Genomic DNA, 21,151 nt, shown 5'->3' with positions numbered 1-21,151 from the left:
GGATGGAAGAAGACGAACGTTGGAGGCTCTGAGAGCTGTCAGGGCTGTATGGGGCAATGCCCTTCTGGTCTGATTGTTGGGGTGGGGGGACGCTGGGAAAAAATGGGGCGATGTGCGTCTCTTTTCTTATGTTTTGTTGGTGCTGACAAACTTACTCTCTTCGTACCCTTCTGTCTAACTCTCTTCCCCCACCTGCTTTTAGATGCGTTTGCTTTGGAGAGTAACTACTCTTGGAATTGCTTTGCGCAAAATCCTCTCTCCCTCTATCTCTCTCTCTCTCTCTCTCTCTCTTTCTCTCTCTCTCCCCTCCCTCCACTCCAGCCTGGGATGCGCAGGGCGCTCCCTCCCCTCTGCCGCGCAGGGGATGCGCCTCTGGGTACCACTAAGGTGGGAGGGGGCTGCAAGCAGAGGCTAATGTGAGATGCTCAGACGTCCCTTTCTGCCTGACGCTCGCTCGTGTCTCTCTCTCCGGTTCCGCCAGGGCTGGGCTCGGTAAGAAACAGCAGGAGCCGAGGCAGCCAGCTGAAAGAGAGAGAGGAAGAGAGGAAGCGGCTGGGGTGCGCCGCGCGGGAACCCGAAAAGTGGCCTTGCTCTCAGTTCCCTCCTCCACCGGGTCCTCACCGCCATGGACCCCGCGAGCCCCAGCAATTGCTCGGATCTCTCCGCGCAGGCCAGTTGCTCAGCTGCACCTGGCTCCTGGGTCAACTTGTCCCACGTAGATGACCGCAACCTGTCCGACCCGTGCAGTCTGAACCGCTCCGACCTGGGCGGGAGTGACAGCCTGTGCCCCTCAGCCGGCAGCCCTTCCATGGTCACAGCGGTCACCATCATGGCCCTCTACTCCATCGTGTGCGTGGTGGGTCTCTTCGGAAACTTCCTGGTCATGTATGTGATCATCAGGTAAGGAAACAAGGTGCCAGGGCTCCGAGCTCCGCTGGGGCGCACTGGGGACAAAGCCGCCCATAGCCCCAAGGGAGAGAGGGCGGCGAGTGCGCACCAGGGGCAGGTACGCAGGGGACACCGTGGATGACGGAGTGTTGGCTGCTAGTGTGTGCAAAATCGACTCTTTTCGGGTTTTTTTTTTTGGGGGGGGGATGTTGTTCTGTTCCTCCCTTGATAAAGCGAGCAGCCAAGAATTCTCAAATCGAGAAGTTTCTTTGGTGAAAGTCAAAATGTCTGGGAGATGGGGAGCTCTGTCTCAGAGTCGCCTCTTATCCTGAGCCGGGAAGCTTGCTTGTTCCTTGAGCGTGAGCTGTGTGGACAGCGAAGTTGTGATTAGTCAATGACTGGAGGGCTTCTACTGAGCTGTCCTAGTTGAGAGCTGGGTCTCTACAGTAGTTTAAGGAGATGAAGCCTTGAACTTAAACACCTGCTGGTGTAGGCTGAACCACAGCCCCACCCCTTCTGTCTCTTGGCCTGGGAGCCCTTATCCCTTCCTCCATCCATCCAGAGACTGCCCTAGGGTGAGGGAGTTCCCCTGGCTTAGCTGCCCTGCACTGTCACTTTGATAGAGTAAACAGGACAGTTGTCCTGCTTCCTCTGGTACACTTTGTAGCCTCAGACCAGCTACGGTCCCTGAGTTGCACTGGAATTGATAGGGTGGTTGGGGATTAGTGGTTCAGTGATTTTTGTTTTGTTTTGTTTTGTTTGTGTTTTGAAGCTTCCAGAAGTTGAAATCAATTAGAAGTGACTCAAAGCAGCTTGTTTCTGTCTTAGGAATGACTTTATTGAAAGTCATCAAGCATGGTCTGGGGGAGGGGGAAAGGGCTTTATCTAGAGAAACCATTTCCAAAGAAATTGTGGTCCACATCTGACTCCAGATGTTCCAGACGGATTTGGCAAAGATTATGCATGCTCAGTACTGAGACAGATGCTGATAGTGTCAGCATCGAGTTTCATGTTCAGATTCAACCTTGTTAATGTGAAATATTACATATTTGTCTTGAATAAAAATAGATTCAAAAAGTTTAACACGCTAAAATCGTTCCTAATTTGAGTTTTATTTCCCAATAAGTATTATATGCACATCCTGAATTTTTATATTTAGTTATGACATCTGCCTCATTTCTTCAGCAAATATTGTGGGTTTGAATGGAAATCTTAAATCATTTTAAATGAATTATCCTCGTTACGTTTTATGGTTTCTTTTATTCCCACGGGGCTGCAGATTGCTTGTGATCAATTCCTTCTACTTATGTGTCTGATTTCTTTAATTAATGATTGTTAAAGAGTAAAGCTAATTTCCCTGATCTTTTGCTGAGGAGCACATAGGTGGCGTGGCGTCCCTGAGAAAAGAGCACCATCTATTGAGAGGAAGGTTAACAGCAGAATAAAAAAGACTAGAAGGAAATCAATGCAACTGATGCTTGAGAACATCTATTTTCTGTGATTCAGCATAAAGATTCATTTCAAAGATAAAAAGCCAAGTCGCATCTGGTAGTTATGACAATAATTAAAAGCTGATTTTGTGAAGGGATAAAGCTATTGCTCACCTTTTATGTAAAGGTCACAGAATCATAAGCGGAAAGAACTAGAAGGGACTAGAAATTAGCTATACAAGATTAGACGAAGAATACAGAAGTTCTATGTTGTCCAAGAACAGAGTTCAGAACTACTGAATTTCACTTGGCAAACATGGTTTTCTGGTTACTGGGGTAGAAAATAGTAACTTTAGATCAATGCTAGATCAACAATGTAGGGTTAGTTTATAATAATGATGATGCAGAAATAACAAATCATCCCAAATTAGATGGGGGTGGTAGATTTTAAAAGTTATGAAAGAGAAATGATCAACCCTGCTGGAATCTGCCTTCATGAAATGCAATCTTTCATTCTTCCTCCTTGCACAGTCTTCATTTTTCTCCTCTTTGGGTTATTTCACAAGAATTTGTGGTCCACATCTGTCTCCAGATGTTCCAGATGGATTTGGCAAAGATTGTGCATGCTCAGTACTGAGACAGATGCTGATAGTGTCAGCATTGAGTTTCGTGTTCAGATTCAACCTGTTAATGTGAACTATTACATATTTGTTTTGAGTAAAAATAGATTTTGAAGATTTATGGGTTGTGGGTTATGTTTGGGTTATGTTTTCCTGTAAGGAGAGCCAATAGAAGGACAACTAACTGGCTGGCAAGTGGCTTTATCCCAGACTGCTGTTGGAGAAGTTGCCAGCAGGGGCGAATTTGTTTTAAAGACAGGGCCTCTCGCTTGCTTGTTCACTTGGGGCAACATGGTGACATTGTGTCTCACTGAGCACATGAGATTATGATTGAGTCTCTGCACTGAAAGTTCTGACAAAACGTAGCTCTACTTGAAAGGCCATCCCAAAAAACCCACCTGAGGAAGACTGGGTGTTTCATTCCATGGTCAGATAACCTTTTGAGAATAAGAGTATGAAGCAGAAAGATAAGCAGGTCAGTGATAGACGGGGTGTTGGGAAAGCTTGTGAGGGTTGAAGCAACTATGTCTCTTTAGCCGAGGGAATTTAACTGACTTTCTCCTGCTGTAGTGTTTTAACTACAAGCTGATCGTCTCCTGACTTACCTCCTGCTAAAACCAAAAGCACAGTGCCATGTCTGTTAAGGAGGGAGGCGCACTCACTTCCCTCTACCATGTAAAACTCAGCACATATTATATAACCAAGGAGCTACAGTTCTGGCTACATCCAAAGGTAGTGTTTACTAGAATGTCTTAGTACATTGAATGAATCATGAGGATCAGATGACTATAGCAACAATAGAAATAAAAATAATTGGTAGTACCGATGCTGTGAATAAGACTTGTCTGTTACATCTCCTGCCCTGTCATCCCCATGCTTTGACATCACCAAGCAATATAACTCGAGTGGGATTCCTACACGGTGCTGTTCTAAGGAATAGAAGAGAGATACCCTCCTATGACCCAAAAATGTGACATCCATTTGAATGTCCAGATAGAAATGTGATAAGTAACCATTCCTGAAAGTATATTTGGTTTTAAAGAGGGGAGGGAATGCCTTCAGAACAATGTTATGGAAATTACCAGGAAGGTTCTAAAGAACATAAGGACAAAAATACTTCAAAAGGTATCAAATATATAAGCAGATGGTGGTAGTTTTTTCCAAGAAATTTAAGCAAAATATCAATATAATACATAAAATTATAGCCACCAGAGATGTTTTGGATACCAAAACTATCAGGCCAAAGTATATAAATAGTCATGATTGTAAAAACTAATAGAATGCCTTTTATTTTTATTTTGTGAGATTTTAAAAAACAAACAAAATTTTTGTCTATGTATCAATGAACATGACATTCCCTGCCATTGCTTAAAAGAAGTGGAGGGCTAGAAACTTTGAGATGCCTGAGGGTTATGTAAACCATTCTTCTAGTAAAGTTCCAGGAAAGAATATCATATGAAGACTGGGGTGCAACAGAGTTGTAGAAAAAACTCCAGGTTCAGAAAAAACTAGCATTACCTTCATTTTGAAGATTTTTTTTTCTTAATTTGGTTAAATTAGCAGTATGTTTAGATACCAAAAAAAAAAAAAAAAAAAAAAAAACTTAAAGATGTAGGATGGTGTCACATAATTAGATTTGATGGAATGACTTTCAACATAAGGTTAGAAGACAGAATTCAGCATATGACTAAGTTGGGAATGTGAAGTTAGTATGATCTCCCCATAAACTAAAAGGAGAATGGAACAGAGGGGTAAGGGGAAGGAGTGTGGGGGGAAGAGAGTGGCCCTCCCCACCTGTGGAGCCATGCTCTTAGATGTGCAGTCCCAACACACATAAGCAGACCTAACTTAGACCCTCCTATAACTAAGGAGCCCATTTGTGCCATGGTAGGTTACTTACTGCTATAGACTGCGTATGTCTTATCAAAGTAAGTGTTAATCCATAATCCCTAATGAAATCATATTTTCAGGAGGCTCCTTTGAGGTGATTAGGTCATGAGAGTATCACTTCATGAATGAGATTAGTGTCCTTGGAGAAGAGGCTCTGAGAGCTCCCCCTGCACCATGTGAAGTCACGGGGAGAAGCTAGCTCACTTGTAACCAGAATGTTGCCCTCACCAGCTCACCCAGTTTATTGTTTTCTGAGATATAAGCCTAGAACAGACAAAGATACCCACTTAAAGATACCTGATAACCTAATTCAGATTGTATTAGAAGATAATACAAGACTGTATTGGACAGTACTCTTGCCTCAATGGAAACTTATATCCAGAATCAAATAATCCACCTCTCATAAGGCCAATCTCCTCATCATCATGTGTGAGCGTTGGGAGGTCTGCATATAATCTAAGGGAATCCTAAAATGTATTAGTGTGATTTAATGTTTGAATTAATTAAAACAACCTAAACCATTCACTAGTTTCCAATATTTCCCCTGGATTTTTTATTTGTTTGTTTGTTTTTATTTCTCCTCTCCATCTTACTCTTATCATCTATCTTTCTTATATCATTGAAATCCTGTTATGAACAGGGGAGTCGCTTGGGAGGCCACTCCCCTCCCCACTGATAGGGGTAGAGGATGTCATTCTCTTCTTTGGTGTAGCCACTGGCAAGTGATGAGAAGAAAGAGTGCAAAAAAACGGAAGAAGGTCATGTGAGATACATATGAATTGATAACTATACATGCACACACATGTATATACATATATATAACATATTTATAAAATGTCAAGAACAAAACTTTAACTTATATAAAAAACATAATCAACAGGAAGAAAATTGTGCTTGTTTGTCAAGTCTCAAATCTGTCCCTGAGTTCAGCCTCCCTGGGAACTCTCACCCCTCTAAGAGTGCACTGAAAGCCCACATACATGCTACTGTTTGCTGTGAGAATCTGATCATCCCTCGTTGCCTTGCAGAATGTCCCATGATACTCTTGATGGCTTGGACTGCACCTGTCTCCTGATGATATGTAAGAAGGTCAACCTTCCATATAGATCAGCAGAACTACATGTCTTTATAATAATGTGTACTTGAAAGTATTTATCAGTTCCAGTTTACCTGGGGTAATTTGGCTAGAAACTCTAACTCAGAAAATGTCTTAAATGTATTTCTTTTTTATATGTCTTTAAGTTTTAACCTTTGCCATGAAAAAAAATCGATATAACCAGATGTGGTTTAATCCCAGCACTTGGGAGGCTGAGGTGGGAGGGTCTCCATGAGTCTCTCCCTGAGACTACAGAGTGAATTTCAGGTCAGCCTGGGCTTGAGTGAGACCCTACCTTGAAAAACCAAAAAAGAAAAGCCTCAATATGATAGATGGATACCAGCAAATTTGAATAGAGAATAAATAGCCACTCTGTCCATGGAAATAAAGAAGTGAATACAGTGATTTTCATCAGTCTGATAGTTACATTCTATAAGGTCAAAATGAATAGTGTGATGTTGCCATGAGTTCTGATTGGAAAATGTTTACCAACTAGTCAATATAGAAATTGGTTTCATGTGTGATTCTGTTTTTGAAGATACTTTATATAATATATACTGTGGGTTTGATATCAGTGAACCCATGGCCCACAGTACATGCCTAAATTTGTGCTTAGTAAAGTCTGTCCAACACTTTCTCAACACCATAACCTCCTTGTTCTTGGAACACTAAATAGAACTTCATCACTGTACATGGGAGCATTTTAACCAGTGAAATTGTTATGGATGCTAAACACTGAGAAGGTCTCAGAGATGGCCACCAGATCACCACTGCTCACTAGCTCTTCAGGTTTCAATCATGATCAGAGAAAGAAGTCAGAGAAGACACAAAGTTAAGAATTGGGAGGAACTTTTGTTGCACACTCACAAGGAAATGTGGGCTTCTCAGGAAAGAGTCAGATCCTGAAGAATTTTGCATAGTTCATCTTGTAGACAAGCTTCTACAGAGGGAACAATTCTTCATGAACTGAGATGGGGGACCCACAAGGAATTCAAGGAATGGGTTGAAATTTTCCTACCACAGGGTTTTTTTCCTTTTTCTATCCTTATGTGGGGTTTTAGAATGTGCTATGGCATCAGATGGTATCAGACACGTGGAGGGAACAGCCAATTCTACAAGGCTAACAATATGTAGTCACCATTATACTGAAGCAAGGAGGGCCTAGTCAGCCATGTCCTACCGAGGTCTTGTGTTTTGCTGTGTGAGCAGTCACGTGATGCCCTGTTGTAATATAGCTCTGAGGCTGCATCAGCCTCCAGACCCGTTAAGTTTGCTGTCTTGTCTCTTTGCCTATCTAGTCTGCTTCAGGACAACAAACAGAAACTGCCAAGAAAAACAAAAGGCAAAAAACAGACTACAGACAAACTTCTTGCTCATAGGGCACAGTAAAACCAGGAAGCTGAGCACATCTCACTTCACTTTGTCTGAGAAATTGCATAAAGAACACTTGGAGTGTTTCACGGTTTCTCACATGCCCATACAGGCCATAGAGTGGAAGCCAAAGCACACAGGTAATTTTTTGGAAGAATAGATCATTTCAGTTAACGGTCAGATATAGAACTCTCATATAATGAGATTTAATGATATACACAATGATCTGTAAGAAAACACAGTCATCTCTCATGACCCATAGGGGATTGGTCCTGAGACCCCTGTAAATATCAAATCTTCACAAGTGCAAATCCCTTAGATAAAATGACATAGCATTTATGAAAAACAAAACAAAACAAAACAGAAAACCAGGTACCTCCTGTCAGTCAGGTAGTTTTGCCCAACCTTTTGACTCTGCAACAGGATATAGTTATCTGCAAACTTTACACTTGAGAGCTGTACAGTCAAGCTACAAGAAAAAAAAATGTGCAAGAAATGGCATACTGTTCAAGTAAGTTTACGATTTTATGTTGGGCTGCATTCACAGCTATCCTGGAGCTCAGGTAGGACATGCCCGATAGAATATTTGTAATCCTGATACAATGCAAATGCTATGTAAATAGTTACCATGCTATATTACTATGGGAATAATGGCAAGAAAAACACATCTGTATTTTGACCTCTATCTTTTTGATGTGCAGTTTGTTTCTAAGCCCTCAGATGCAGTGCCCTTGGTTCTCAGATTTGGGCAACAGACTTAGTTTTCAAACTGAAACCAAGAAGGACAATCAAGAAGCTGGATTTGACATGGAATTTGGCAGCAAGCCTGGGCTGGGAGGTGTCATGCTTTTCTTATCACGTATTATCAGATAAAATAGTCTGAAAACAAAATGAATTCCCATATGATTCCCTCACATCAATTTGACAGATACCCAAACATTCTACACACTTTTAAACACATACTTGGCATGATTTATTTTGCATATTGAAACAAAAATTTCAAATTATATTGATTTCCCTGTACGTCTCAAGACAGAAGATTACACGTAATTGGGGTATTGAAACATGAGCATGGGAATGCCTGGGTCATATTTATACAATTTAGGGCTCACTTCAGTTTGAAATTTTACTTTTTTTTTGTTTGAGGTAGGGTCTCACTCTAGCTCTGGCTGACCAGGAATTCACTATGCAGTCTCAGGGTAGCCTCGAACTCATGGTGATCCTCCTACTTCTGCCTCCCGAGTGCTGGGATTAGAGGTGTATGCCATCATGCCTGGCCTTGAAATTTCACATTTTATCTTCAAAGATGCTCTAAGTTGAAGAAACAGTTACCAAGTATAGCAACTGTGCTATGGCTTCACTAACACAATGACTTTGTGCTTGTATCTCAACTATGTTGAAGCAGTGTTAAGCAACAAAACCATTATCCTCAATGCACTAGTCAGGGTCTGGCCTACAAGGTAGTGGCTCTAAGTCTATACATTGTTCTATCCCCTCCAACCCTGGGAGTGATGAGAATAGACAAAACGGAGATTCAATCTGGAACAGGAAACCCGATCTTAATTCCCCAAGTGCTTTCATTAGCTAATGTAAATTTTGTTTCCATGGTTCCAAGGGAAGTATTTTGCCTCACTTGAGGGCATTCAGCTGCTCAGGGCACATAGGCACAGGATGACCCCCTTGTCCTGGGAGCTAGCATTGTACAACCAGATGAGTTCTGTTGTAATAACTCAACTCTGACATTGTAGTTCAGAAGTAGACATAGACAGTATGTAAATAAATGAAAACAACTGCATTCCAATACAATTTTTTTTTAATTTTTTTTTGTTCATTTTTTATTTATTTATTTGAGAGCGACAGACACAGAGAGAAAGACAGATAGAGGGAGAGAGAGAGAATGGGCGCGCCAGGGCTTCCAGCCACTGCAAACGAACTCCAGACGCGTGCGCCCCCTTGTGCATCTGGCTAACGTGGGACCTGGGGAACCGAGCCTCGAACCGGGGTCCTTAGGCTTCACAGGCAAGCGCTTAACCGCTAAGCCATCTTACCAGCCCTCCAATACAATTTTATGTGTGCTTTTAGTGTGTGTGTGTGTGTGTGTGTGTGTGTGTGTGTGTGTGTACACATGTGTGTGGAAACCAGAAGACAACTGCAGTGTCATTCCTCACAAACATCATCCACGTTTTTTTAAGACAGGGTCTTGCATTCACCCAGAGCTCTCTAATTAGGCTAGACTGGTTTGTCAGTGAGACCCAGGGGTCTCCCTGACTCTGCCTCCCCAGTGCTTGGATTGTAAGTGATTGCTACCACCCCTGGCTTGTTTACATGAGTTCTGGGAATCAAACTCAGACCTTCATGTTTACATAAAAACACTTTAGCAACTGAGCTATAACCTTAGGACCAAATATTTTCTTTTATTTTCTTTCTTTAATTCAACCACTAAAATGTGAGATCATTCCTAGCCAATGGATCATAGAAAGAAGCAGTGGGTTAGATTGGGTCCAAAAGCTCTCCTTTGCCAAAAAGACTAGCACAGAGTAGACTAACTAAAGTTTATATTTTTCTTCCAGTTGTCCTGAAATAGGAACATTTGACCTCGTCTACCAATTTTGATAGAAACAAATAATTTTGTTGAAATAACCTGGTGACAATATATTTTATAATCTCAGAAAAAAACAATATAAGTATGAAGGTAACACAAACTAGCACAGTTTCCATAATTTGTTTTGACCACATGTACTATTTTCTGGAACTGATGTGAGATTGGGGTGAACACACAGGTTTCTCTGCATGCCTCCTCGGATATCCACATCTAACCCTAACCCTCCACGAGTCCAGCTGATCAGCCACATTACCTACCACAATTGGCCAGTGAATGTGTGCTTAAAAAAGAGGATTTCCAAAGAATTTCCCTCTTGAATATGCTTTCTGGTTGTCTTGATTCAGTGTAATTTTCTGGGCTTTCTCACAGCATTTTCATTTTCAATCATTTAGAAGCCTTCAGGAAAAATTGAAACCGTCATCTGTGCATTCGTATTAACTACTTGTTCTTGGCACACATAAAATCTGTCCCCAAAACCACTGAGGCCTGCATCCCAGGCACACTTTCAGTCACCACAGGCACCTAGACAGTGAAGGGCAGTATCATTTTACCCAACGCCTTTGTCCCGTTTCAAACACTAACTGCTTAGTTTATTTTAACTGATTTCTCACTTGCATAATTCCCTCATGTTTTCAACATTAGTTTGCTGGACTTCTCAAGTGAATCTTTATTGCTCCAAAGGCTAGAAAGATGGCTCAATCAGTAAAATATTTGTCACACAAGCATGAAGACCTGAGTTCAGCTCTCCAGCACATGTCAAAGTCCAGGCATGGTACTGGGTCCCTGCAATCCCAATGCTGGCGTGAGGTAGAGTCAGGAGGACCCCTAGGGCTTGCTAGCCAGCTTTTCTAGTCAAATCATTGAACTCCAGGCTCAATGAGAGATCTTGTCTCCAAAAATAAGGTTCAGAGCATGTGAGAGACACTCAACATCAACCTCTGCCCTCCGTATGCATGCACATACGTGTACCTGTGCACCTGAATACACATGCGAACACTCACGTGAACATGTACACACAAAGACACACAAAATTGTTGTTGCCTTTATTTTTTAATATTTTATTTATTTCTTTGAGAGAGCAAGGCAGATAGAGAGAATGGTGCACCAGGGCCTCTAGCCACTGCAAATGAACTTGAAACTGGGTCTTTTGGCTTCGCAGGCAAGTATCTGAATGCTAAGCCATTTCTCCAGGTCTGTTTCCTTTCTTTTCAAATCTCTGTGTGGCCATCTGGCTAGACAGAAGCCCTAGGAGAGGCCAAGGTGTTCTGAGGATGTGTGATCACCTGAATTTTGTCCATGGTTTTGTTTAATGATTTCCTGTGGATTAATTGAAACCTCCTTCCTCCCTGACTCCATGTCATTAATGCAGTCCTATCCATCTATATCTGAGTAACTGCTTCTTTGATCAGTTGTCCCTAGAGTAGACTTTCTAGCAAGTATAGGAGTGCATTCGCTTAGCCAGCTGGCCACCAGGTTGGGGTCTGCAAGAAGAGAGCCAAGTTTCAGGAGAGTTGTAACTGGTTGACACAGAGTTCCCCCAAATGTGTATCTTTCCTACAATCTCTTAAGTAAGAACAGAATCTAAATTTTAGCAAGGTGCATAGAATAAAAACTAAATTTGATTTCTTCCAAGTAAAACATGGACCATCAGAACTATTGCATATATCCTTGCACCACACTTTAACTTTTTTTAAAACTTATTTATGTGACAGTGACATGCAGAGAGAGAGAGAATGGGCACGCCAGGTCCTCTAGCCACTGCAAACGAACTCCAGATGCGTGTGCCACCTTGTGCTTCTGACTTATATGGGTTCTGGGGAATTGTGCCTTGAACCGGGGTCCTTAGGCTTCACAAGCAAGCAGTTAACCACCAAGCCATCTCTCCAGCCCCTGCAGCACAATTTAGACACATAGGAGAGGCCTCCTCAATCTCCCAGGACAGTGGCTCCCCTTGTTACACACCAACATCGCCTAGGAAGTTTAAAGAAGAAGTCCACATAAGGTTCATTAGCCCACAATGTTTGGAACATATCCCAGGCATCAGTGTGCGCAAAAGCTCTCTGATGTCTCTAACGTGTATCCATGACTCAGCATACAGGTCTGTCTGGTCCCCACTACCCATCTTATGAGTGAGAAAACAGCCCTGATTTTCAGGAGATTTATAAGATCTGCACTGTCGGAGACTGTTCACAGAACAACTAGTAAATTAAGTTCCAAAAAAGCTAAAGTTCACATTGTTTGAAAATTTTCCCTAAATATTGCCCATCAGATACTATGGACGGATAGAGTAGAAACCCTTTCTCTCTGTCTGTCTCTCATCTATCTCTCTTTCTGCTTACAAATAAATAAATATTTTTAATATTTAATATTTTAATATTACTAAACCATGCTCAGTCTCACAGGGATTTTACATGTAAGTTATATAACATGGATAAAAATGCATGGATATTCTAAAGGAAAGAAAATTTGTCACTTATTCCCAAACCTTGGCCCTTCCACAGGACTCAGGCTATCATTGCCCGCACAGTAACGTTTACCAGAACTCTTGCTTACACCTGTGCCATAACTGCCATCCATTATAATATTCTTGATTGCAAGGGTTGCCTTGTTAGGACCCCATTAGAGACAAAGCCAAGCACTGCATGAGTGTGTCTGTCGTCATTCATCTAACCCTTCCTATTATCTCTTTCCCAAGGCGGGGGCGGGGGTGGTTCACTCCATGCCCGATTTTTGTGGATCATGATGAAAGTAAGAAACATTTAGTAATGGCGAATGATGGAACTTACTTGCTTCATTGTTTATGGGCCTTTTGTAATTTTGTAATAGTTTCAGAAAAGACGCAGGGAAAAAAAAGATTTAGAAAAAAATATGGCCACAAGTACAAGGACAGCCTAGGCTACATCATGAGTCCCAGTGCAAGGTTCGAGAGTCTATCTCAAAATAAAATCAAACCAAAACCAGTCATTTTGTTCTACAGATCTTTCACTTTTCAAGTGCTATAGTCAAAGTCTAAAAGCAGACGGCATGGGATGGACCCCTGCTAACTCAACCGTGTTGTTCATTTGAGTCAGAGGAAAATACAACAGCAGCATGCTCTGAACCCTAGCTTTGGAAAGTTAGACATTTAAAATTTCATCTTCATGAAGAGTCATCCTGTCCCTTCTTGGGGCTGGTTCTCTAATCAAAGTGAAACTGGTCAAAAGATGGAGCTCTTCAGGAAAGACACAGTAGTGGAGATTCAATGACTCTGTGTCTGTTTATTTCTAATACCTTTGCTGTGGATTTTTCCAGGACTTGCAAATCAATGTCTGCCAACTTACAAAATTAACACTTGATCCCTCTAAGTAAAGCTAGCTCAGGGTGGAGCTGGGCAATAAACACCTCTGAGGCTTACAGTGCTTCTGAGAACAAAATCTCTTCCAAGTACAGAGGCTGTGGGGACCTGCAGATCAATGGAAGGGAAGGCTTTCTTTGTTTCTCAACACTTCCCCCACCCCCAAAACAGTGTTCTGTGCCAGTGAGAGGTTGAGCTTTCTGTGGGGGAGTATTAAATGTTAATTGAAAAATCTTTCCAGTGGTACAACCTGAACATCAAGACCTGATTGTACTTGCCAAGAAGAATAAAGGAAATTATTACCGACATTATAATTTCATACTTACTCAGCCCCCATCCACACTGACAACAAAAGCATGGGAGGGGGGTGAAATTAAACATGAGTTTGCTTCTTATGATGTTGATGATCTAAAGCTGATAAAATGAGTGATTGTATTAAAGTAGACAGTGATAATGGAGAGCCTTTGAGCAGTCCTTCCTTCTGATGACAAAAGGAAGCTTTATTAACTTCTTTGTATAATAAACAATGTATGTCTAAGAACTAAAGAGGCTGCCTTAATATCTTATGGGCATTAAAGTCTTAATTATATTAAATAATTGGATTCTCATAATATGTGACCATGTCTAGGGGCATAAATGTTATTATTGTTGGTAGTGGTGATGATTATTTGATAAAGGGTCTCATGTAGCCCAAGCTGGCCTTGAACTTGCTATGTGGAAGGGGAAGAGGATCTTGAGCTCCTTATCTCCCTCCCAAGTGTGGGGATGACATGCGTGTGCCACCACGCACATTGTTAACCAGACTAATGGTAAGGAAGACCAAGCATATTGGCTGAGCATCCACATGTACAAAGCACGAAGCTCCAGTTCTAGGAGTGAACACGTTACACAACAGTCTTCCTCTTCACAGAGGCTCAGGGTAACAGAAAAGACAAACCATTTCGCCAGGTAATAAAGGCCAAGGAGAAGACTACAATGCACCTTGTGTTCTTTCAACCACGCTTCCAGGAAAACCCTGTTGTAAGGGCTGGTTAAAATCCACTGCTATTGGGATGGAGAGATGGCTTAGCAGTTAAGGTACTTGTCTACAAAGCCAAAGGACCTAGGTTTGATTCCCCAGTACCCATGTAAAGCCAGATGCACAAGTTGGTGCATGCCCATTCTCTCTTTCTCTCTCTCTCTCTCCCTCTCTCATCAATAAATAAATGAATAAAGTATTTTTTTAAAAAAAAATCACTGCCATCATGTGTCATCCTCTATCTCCAAACCCATCAGTAGGACCATTCCTGATTGAAGCCTTTGTTCCGTTTCTCAAGTGTTCTTAAAGTTACTGTTGAAGCATCAGAGACAAGAAAGACATGGACACCTGGAAAGGCTTAGTTATTTTTTATAAAAGAATTAAAGATGAGCTTGGGAAATGGCTCAATGTGAGAGGTGTCTGCTATGCAGGCATGAGGACCCTAGTCTGGGTTCCTGACCCCCATTTTTTTTTAATTGTATTTTGTTTATTTTATTTATTTATTAGCGACAGACAGAGAGAAGGAGGCAGAGAGAGAGAATGGGCGCGCCAGGGCTTCCAGCCACTATGAACAAACTCCAGATGCATACGCCCCCTTGTGCATCTGGCTAACGTGGGTCCTGGGGAATCGAGCCTCGAACCGGGGTCCTCAGGCTTCACAGGCAAGCGCTTAACCGTTAAGCCATCTCTCCAGCCCTTAATTGATTCATTTATTTGAGAGAGAGAGAAAGAGGCAGATAGGGAGAAAGAGAGTGACCACGTTAGGGTTTCCAGCTGCTGCAAACAAACTCCAGACACATGTGCCATCTTGTGCATCTGGCTTACATGGATCCTGGGCATTCGAACCAGGGTCCTCTGGCTTTTCAGGCAAATGCAGGTAAGCCATCTCTCCAGCTCCAATAGTTAAAGTCAAGGGCTGTCTCTCCTCAGGCCCTGCAGGTCCTGCTGTAACCAGTGCTGCTGCTCAGAAGGTCCTGTGGTCCACATCTGACCCCCATTTAAACAATACTGTGCATGGTGGCATGCATCTTACTTCTAACACTGGGGAGGCAGAGACAGAATCCCTGGGTTTAACTTCCTAGCTACTTTATCTGAATTGGTGAGACCTAGGTTCAGCAAGAGACTTTTTCCTCAAACAATAAGGTAAACAATGACTTAGGAAGACACTGAACATCAAACCTTGGCCTCCACACATACACATGCACACGCACACACACACACACACAAAACATACACGTGAGCATGTGCACACACATGTATGCCCATATACAGACTAACATGCAAATGCACGTGCACATATACATGCACATATACATGCCAACACTAAGTCGAATGCTATCGACCATTGCCTTGCTCTGACAAAAAAAAAAAAAAAAAAAAATCCCTGACAGAAACAACTTAATAAATGAAAGGTTTCCTTTAGCTCATGGTGTGGGATAGTTTGAACAAGATGTCACCTATAGCCTCATGTGGTTTGAAAACTTGGTCTCCAGCTGGTGGCAGTTTGGGAGGTGGAACCTTGCTGGAGGAGGTGTGTCGCTGGACGTGGGCTTTGGGGTACTCTAGACCAGCTCCACCTTGCCAGAGCCGGCTCACACTACTAGCCAGCTGCTGAACCAAGACATGATGCCTGTGCTCAGCTGGGCTTTTCCCATCGTAGTGAAACTTCCTCTTGAGACTGGGAGCTGAAATACACCATTTCCTCCCATCAGCGGCTCCTGGACAGGCTTTTGTTCCAGCAGTGAGAAGGTAACCACAACATGTGCCAGACGTCAGGCCATCGGCATCGTGTCAGGAAAGGCGTGGCAGCAGAAACAGCCCAGTCGTCGTGGTGGTACGGCCTTGCACCAAAGGCTGCTCACACGTAAAGGAACAGCAAGCTGAGAACACAGGTCAGAACACCGTCAAAGCCTCCCCCCACTTGTGACTGCTCCTGCCCCTCCCCAGTTCCCACCTCCTAAAGCTTCCTACAGTTTTCAAAATAATGCCAAAGACTGGGGACCAACTGCTCATCACAGTGGTAGATGCTGCTTCATAGAAATCAGAATGAAAGAAATAGGAGATGTGTTTCCCTACAAGCCTAAATCTGGAAGGGATTTTTATATTATGCTGTGACAGTTTTTAAGTTATCCCTTAGTCTAGGATAACTGGATTTCTCTTGAGTCTATCATTCAGCAAAGAAAACCAGAATCCACTAATTATTTATGGAATGCCTAATTTCAAAGACTCCCTTGTGATATCTGGTAATTTTGTGCTCAGCTATTACTAATGGCAACATTTCTGATGAGGTGAGCAGTGGATGCTAACAATTCATGTCCATGAAGTGACAGGAGACCATCATTGTGCTGGGCTCAAAGCTAACAGCTGGTTTTGTCCGACTTTATAGCTCTGTTATTCAGCGAGACATCGTGTCCCATATTACTGCTTAAATCAGTGAATGGTATATGTATTGAGAAGTTTCACAAGTTGCTTGAGGAGAGAGACTTAATTCATTTTTCACCCTTGTGTTCAGAGCCCAACAGAGGAAAAGATGATCACAGGATGTAAGGTATTTGAACTGCTTCAGTACATGGAATTATGACTGACAATAATATTGTTTTAATTTTCCACTTATTTTAGCTCTTTGCTTTTCAGTGTCTTGTTTCTAATTTATAAAAATAATAGTGTTGGACTGGGGATGTACCTCAGTGGTTAGGGTAATTGTCAATGATCTGTCAGGCCCTGGGTTCAATCCCCAGTAATTCCAAAATAAAGAGCAGAACAGAATGTTCTTCATAGGTAAGGTCCAAAATAAACATTGAATTCTCAAAAGTAAAAGTTCTTATAAAAGTAGTAAATGTGGTTTGACTTGGGAAGAAAGATATTTCTCTGGACTATTTCTCACATTAAGAAGGGAACCTGAAAAAAATAAAAATAAATAAAAAAATTTTAAAAAAAAGAAGGGAACCTGATCTACGAACTCTGCCTTTTCCATCTCCCACTTCATTGTCCAAGGAACCCTATGAGAGAGTGGCTGTAGGAGATACTAGTGATTAATAAAAGTTGAATGTAGAAGAAGAATTAAATCGCTTCAAGGATGTAAGGAGAGGAACAATGTTACTCAAGGATTTTGCTAAGGTCTCCTCCTAATTAAATTCAGAGAAAAGCCATTCTGCTCTGTGCCTTTCTGTCTCTACTAAGCAGAGCAGCAGATGGACAGGTACAGCACATTAACTAGGATCACCACCAGGTCCAAGTACTCAGGCACGTCAAGTACGGCCCCAAAGCCTGAGGATACTCAGTAGATTTCCCAATGCTCTAGAAATCCCTTCTCACACATGGCTTCTACCCAGAATTCTCATCTTTGCTTCTGACATAGCTGATGGAATCATTATGAAAAGATGGAATGCTAGCCTCTTCAAATCCCAAGCCCATCACTTCCATAGACTCTTCCAGTGCCGTCTGCATTCTATGCCTCAAAAGCAGATCAGAGGGCTGGAGAGATGGCTTAGCGGTTAAGCGCTTGCCTGTGAAGCCTAAGAACCCCGGTTCGAGGCTCGGTTCCCCAGGTCCCACGTTAGCCAGATGCACAAGGGGGCGCACGCGTCTGGAGTTCGTTTGCAGAGGCTGGAAGCCCTGGCGCGCCCATTCTCTCTCTCCCTCTATCTGTCTTTCTCTCTGTGTCTGTCGCTCTCAAACAAATAAATAAAAAAAAAAAAAAATTAAAAAAAAAAAAAAGCAGATCAGAGGAAGTGAGGTATCTGATGAGCATGGCAGTCAATGGAAGCCTGCTTTGCTGTGTCTACAGGGTAGGATAAAGCTGAAACTGAGAGTGGGTCCTCCTACGTTGATTAACCTACACTAGGACCTATCAAGTAGATAATTAAGATTAGCCACCACACATGCTAACACAGTGTGGCCACTGAGTAGAGTTGATGGTGAACTAATTTAATTATGAAAATACATATTTATGAAAATTAAGAACATGCTCATGACTCTTGAGATGCATCCTTTACAAATGGGCCAATGAAATTTTTACCCTAGCTGGGTGAAGTTGTGATGCATACCACGTTGGTGACACAGACAAGATATTAAGGACTCAACCTGTTCTCAGACTTGTCTCTATATGTTAGTTATGATTTCTGCAGCAGAACACCTATACACATATATCATATTTCTGTAGTCAGATTTTTAAAAGATAAATAATATGATAAGGAAAAATCAGTTATAGGCTGAAGGGATGGCTTAGTGGTTAAGGCATTTGCCAGAAAAACCAGAGGACCCTGGTTTGATTCCCAGGACCCACATTAGCCAGATGGGGCACACACGTCTGGAGTTCCTTTGCAGTGACTGGAGGCCCTGGTGTGCCCATTCTCTCTCTCCCTCCCTCTTTCTCTGCAAAAATAAATAAATAAATAAATAAATAAATAAATAAATAAATAAATAAATAAATAAAAATATTTGTTTAAAACACAGTTAATAAGAAAAGAAGGGATTCCTAAAATAGTGGATAAACCTATAAGGCACTAAAACACTGTGCTGAAGAACTTTTAGAGTAAAACATAAATCACAGTCATGTCTGGAGTTTTCATATTAAAGATGTAGTTACGGGCTGGAGAGATGGCTTAGCAGTTAAGGCGCTTGCCTGCAAAGGCAAAGAACCTCGGTTCAATTCCCCAGGATCCACGTTAGCCAGATGCACAAGGGGGCGCACGTGTCTGGAGTTCGTTTGCAGAGGCTGGAAGCCCTGGCGCGCCCATTCTCTCTCATTCTTTCTACCTGCCTATTTCTGTATTTATCTATCTATCTTTTTTTTTTTTTAAATTTTTTAATTTATTTATTTGAGAGCGACAGACACAGAGAGAAAGACAGATAGAGGGAGAGAGAGAGAATGGGCGCGCCAGGGCCTCCAGCCTCTGCAAACGAACTCCAGACGCATACGCCCCCTTGTGCATCTGGCTAACGTGGGACCCGGGGAACTGAGCCTCAAACCGGGGTCCTTAGGCTTCACAGGCAAGTGCTTAACCGCTAAGCCATCTCTCCAGCCCTATCTTTCTTAAATAAACAAATAAAAATAAACTATTTTTTTAAATGTAGTTACATTCCTAATATATTGTGACTAAAAACACAGTGCCAAATGATTCCATTCCAAATTTGAAGGCAGCGCTATATTGATTGAATAACCCTACTGCTCCATAAGGCTAAAATTTCAGCCTTTAAAAACTAATGGGACCTTACTTGCTTTGCCAAATTACTGGTTTATTCATGAATCATGTTTTCTCCTAATAAATGCTATTGAATTCTCCACAGGGGGAGGAAAATCCCTTCCAAAAGCAAAAAATCTCATTGCCTGAAAATACTTAGAATAAAATCTCAATAAACTACTTTCTGTTTCCTAGAAAAATCCCAGGTCAGCATGATAGCTAAATTATAAAGAATTATGTAATCTTTGGATGGAAAACAGTCATCCTAAATATATAATTTTACATAAATCAAGATCCCCAGGAACCAAATTGCATTACCTTTACTTTTTTTTTCTTTTTTTCTTTTTTTTTAGTTGGTCCTGGAGGATTTAGGAAAGCTACTCTGGCAGGTGTTAATGAAATGCTAAAGTCTTTAGGTATCAGCAGGTGGCTCAGTGAGAGGGGTGGGTGAGGAACGCTCAACCACTGTGTTGACAAATGGAATTCAAAGTTAAATATTCCTGGTTCTTAATCAAATCTGTTGTGAAACAGCAAGAATAAGAACCTTTTAATTCTAATTTCAACTCCCCTGGATATATCCTGGTATAAAGCTCTAACATGCTGTGCTATTATTTAACACTGCTCATGGTGAAATTCCAACACACACACACACACACACACACACACACACACACACACACACACAAACCCTACAAATAAAGTAAGTCCTAATTAATCCACATATTTTTCTTGTATTACAATCATTACCCAGGTATTTCAGTCTACACTTAAACAGGTTTGTCTTGGAAACATGTTCTCTTCTCTACACAGCATAGACAAATGAAGGACCCAGAAACTCACTGACGCCATGAAAGGCTTCGGTAGGGCTGGTTAGACCTAAGTTACAAGTTTCAGTTTAGACAGAGGAACAAAGGGGGAGCTGCTCTGGCCCCTGCCCAGGACACCTGAGACTTGTCCCTCCTACCTCCCTGCCCCGGCCAATTAAGAGATTTATCCCTCCTACTTCGGCCAATCGAAATACATACAAATGTTATTGTTGCTTGTTGCTTAGTTACCTAGCTCCCGCCCACCAACTTTGCCCGCGAAATCCTAAGCCAATCAGAAGAGTACAAGTGCAGTGACTGTTTAAAGCAACCAATCATGTCCGCATCCCCTTCTTCTATGTTCAAATCCCTATAAAAACCCTGCCCTCCCGCTACTCAGGGCTCTTGCACGGACCCACTGCGTTGGTGAAGTCAAGAGACCGAGCTTAAGCCTGAATTAAAGCTCCTTGTCCTTGCATATATGTGTTTGGTTCTCCTTGGTGGTCACTGGAGGTGCCGAGAACTGGGCAGAACACAATAATCATAGCTCCCTTGGCTACGAGGAGGGTTTGGCGAGCATCCGTTGGCACAGTATGTTGAGAAATGAGCTCATGTTCGGGAGCGCACACTGTAGCAGTTCGGGGCCAATACTCAAGAACACAGACAAGGACAGACATGCATTTCAATCGCACCTCCACTAGGGTTCTTCTTTCCGCTCTGATGTTTTGTTGGAGTAAAAGATACCCAGTATAAGATTCGCCATTTCAGTTATTTCTCTCAGAGTTTTCATTTATTTGTGTGAGAGAGAAAGAGAAGGAGAACGAGCACTCCAGGGCCTCTTGCCTCTGTAAACAAACTCCAGATGCATTCCCAGCTTTGTGTGCCGGGCCTTACGTGAGTACTGGGGAGCCACACC

The 21,151-nt window shown here is 42.1% G+C and overlaps 1 protein-coding gene across 2 annotated transcripts in view; it reads left to right on the top strand.

The window, feature by feature from the left end:
* Positions 1-235: 235 nt before the first annotated feature.
* Oprm1 (opioid receptor mu 1) overlaps positions 236-21,151 on the top strand; it is a 56,205-nt gene continuing 35,289 nt past the window's right edge. For both annotated transcript variants that reach the window (XM_004651114.2, XM_012951228.2), the window contains exon 1: positions 236-900. In XM_004651114.2, the coding sequence (XP_004651171.1) occupies positions 626-900 (275 nt within the window). In that variant the 5' untranslated portion in view covers positions 236-625. The remainder of the gene's footprint in view (positions 901-21,151) is intronic.

This window comes from Jaculus jaculus, chromosome 9 (assembly GCF_020740685.1).
Source record: "Jaculus jaculus isolate mJacJac1 chromosome 9, mJacJac1.mat.Y.cur, whole genome shotgun sequence".
Taxonomy (NCBI): Eukaryota; Metazoa; Chordata; class Mammalia; order Rodentia; family Dipodidae; genus Jaculus; species Jaculus jaculus.
The sequence above is the reverse complement of the archived record's forward strand: the minus strand, read 5'-3'. Positions and strand labels throughout refer to the sequence as shown.